At 30.4% G+C, this 1326-nt stretch overlaps 2 protein-coding genes across 2 annotated transcripts in view; one reads left to right on the forward strand and one right to left on the reverse strand.

Moving 5' to 3' along the window:
- LOC115243775 (arginyl-tRNA--protein transferase 1) overlaps window positions 1-473 on the forward strand; it is a 5758-nt gene extending 5285 nt beyond the window's left edge. Inside the window, exon 10 of the mRNA XM_029820994.1 lies at window positions 121-473. The gene's annotated coding sequence lies outside the window, so the exon portion shown is untranslated. The remainder of the gene's footprint in view (window positions 1-120) is intronic.
- The window catches only part of LOC115243774 (sialin-like), an 8761-nt gene that overhangs the window by 1187 nt on the left and 6248 nt on the right, over window positions 1-1326 (reverse strand). Inside the window, exon 4 of the mRNA XM_029820991.1 lies at window positions 725-969. Coding sequence (XP_029676851.1) covers window positions 725-969 — 245 coding nt within the window. The remainder of the gene's footprint in view (window positions 1-724; window positions 970-1326) is intronic.

Below are 1326 nucleotides of genomic sequence, written 5' to 3' on the forward strand. Positions count from 1 at the left end.
CCCTTCGTCGTTCGATGATGCCTAAGTCTCCAAGAAGACTCGCGTAATTTGCGTTAAAATGACATTTCGAGATAAAGATTTCTATTGTAAAAGGTAAAAAATATTACAATTATTTCACAGATGCAGCAGATGCAACAGTTCGGATGATCATACATAAATATGCTACACATATTATTATGCAACACTGCCAAGCAAGAGCGATAACTCGGGGAAAACTTAACAACTATGGTCAACAAAGTGGATTACACAGAAGCGAGCTACATACAGTTAAACAATGAATGATTATAAAACGCAAGCGAATTACATAGATATACATAAAATTGCAGTTATACAACAGATGATTGTAAAGCGAGTGACGGATATAAATAATAACATGATTCCCTTACGAAAGCTTGTGGATCAATAAATCAAGATTTAAATTGAAAAATTAGGAGTTAGCTTTGTGAGCGTTGAGATACAATAATAAAATTACAATTGCGTGTAATTATAATAAAAATCATCATAAAATCAATATCATAAAATTATTTACGATAATATTCTATATTTTACATGATTTTGACATAACTTATTCTCGTTTTAACGAAAAAGTTCCTTTGATCTATTTCTGATTTCGATATTTTTCAAATTTAAATTTTATCTCGAATGATATAATAATACGTTTAGAGAATTATTATACAAGTTATTTTTTTCAAATTAAAATAATCAATTTAAAGTAAATACTTACTCCGAATTTGCCGGCTATCTCTTCGACTAACGGCGGGATAACAAAGCCGGAACTGCTACCGACTGTATTCATGATGCCATAAAGAAAGCCGGCAAAGTTTGGCGCGAGATCCTGATTGTTCGACAGATTCGAGATAAGAGCAGCGCCGTTGAAGCCCAAGGCGAAGAATAGAAAGACGTTTGCAAGCACGAAATCACAGCCAACGTAGCCGACCAGTATCAGGAAGATGCCCGGTATAAAATGCGCTGGAAGAACGTAATTACATTACGTAACATTTCCGATTGTAAATTCGATGTACTCTGTGTCCGAATTTGATCTCAACATATAAGAATTATTTATATGTATAATGTGAATATTTGTAATTCTTAAAATTTGAATAATTCACGATTCACGTTCGGTGATAAAATGGATTTTGACTTTGATCAAAATTTTCAAATCATACATTTTTTTATAAATTTATATAAAAGCCACATATTTATCTAATATACGGTAAGGATACTGGTAGTTCTAGATTATTAATGGAATGAAAATATTTATATATTTATATGAAAATATTTATATATTTATAAAACTGATATTTATATATTTATAAAACTAATATT

Source organism: Formica exsecta, unplaced genomic scaffold (genome assembly GCF_003651465.1).
Source record: "Formica exsecta isolate Colony F162 unplaced genomic scaffold, ASM365146v1 scaffold733, whole genome shotgun sequence".
Lineage (NCBI taxonomy): Eukaryota > Metazoa > Arthropoda > Insecta > Hymenoptera > Formicidae > Formica > Formica exsecta.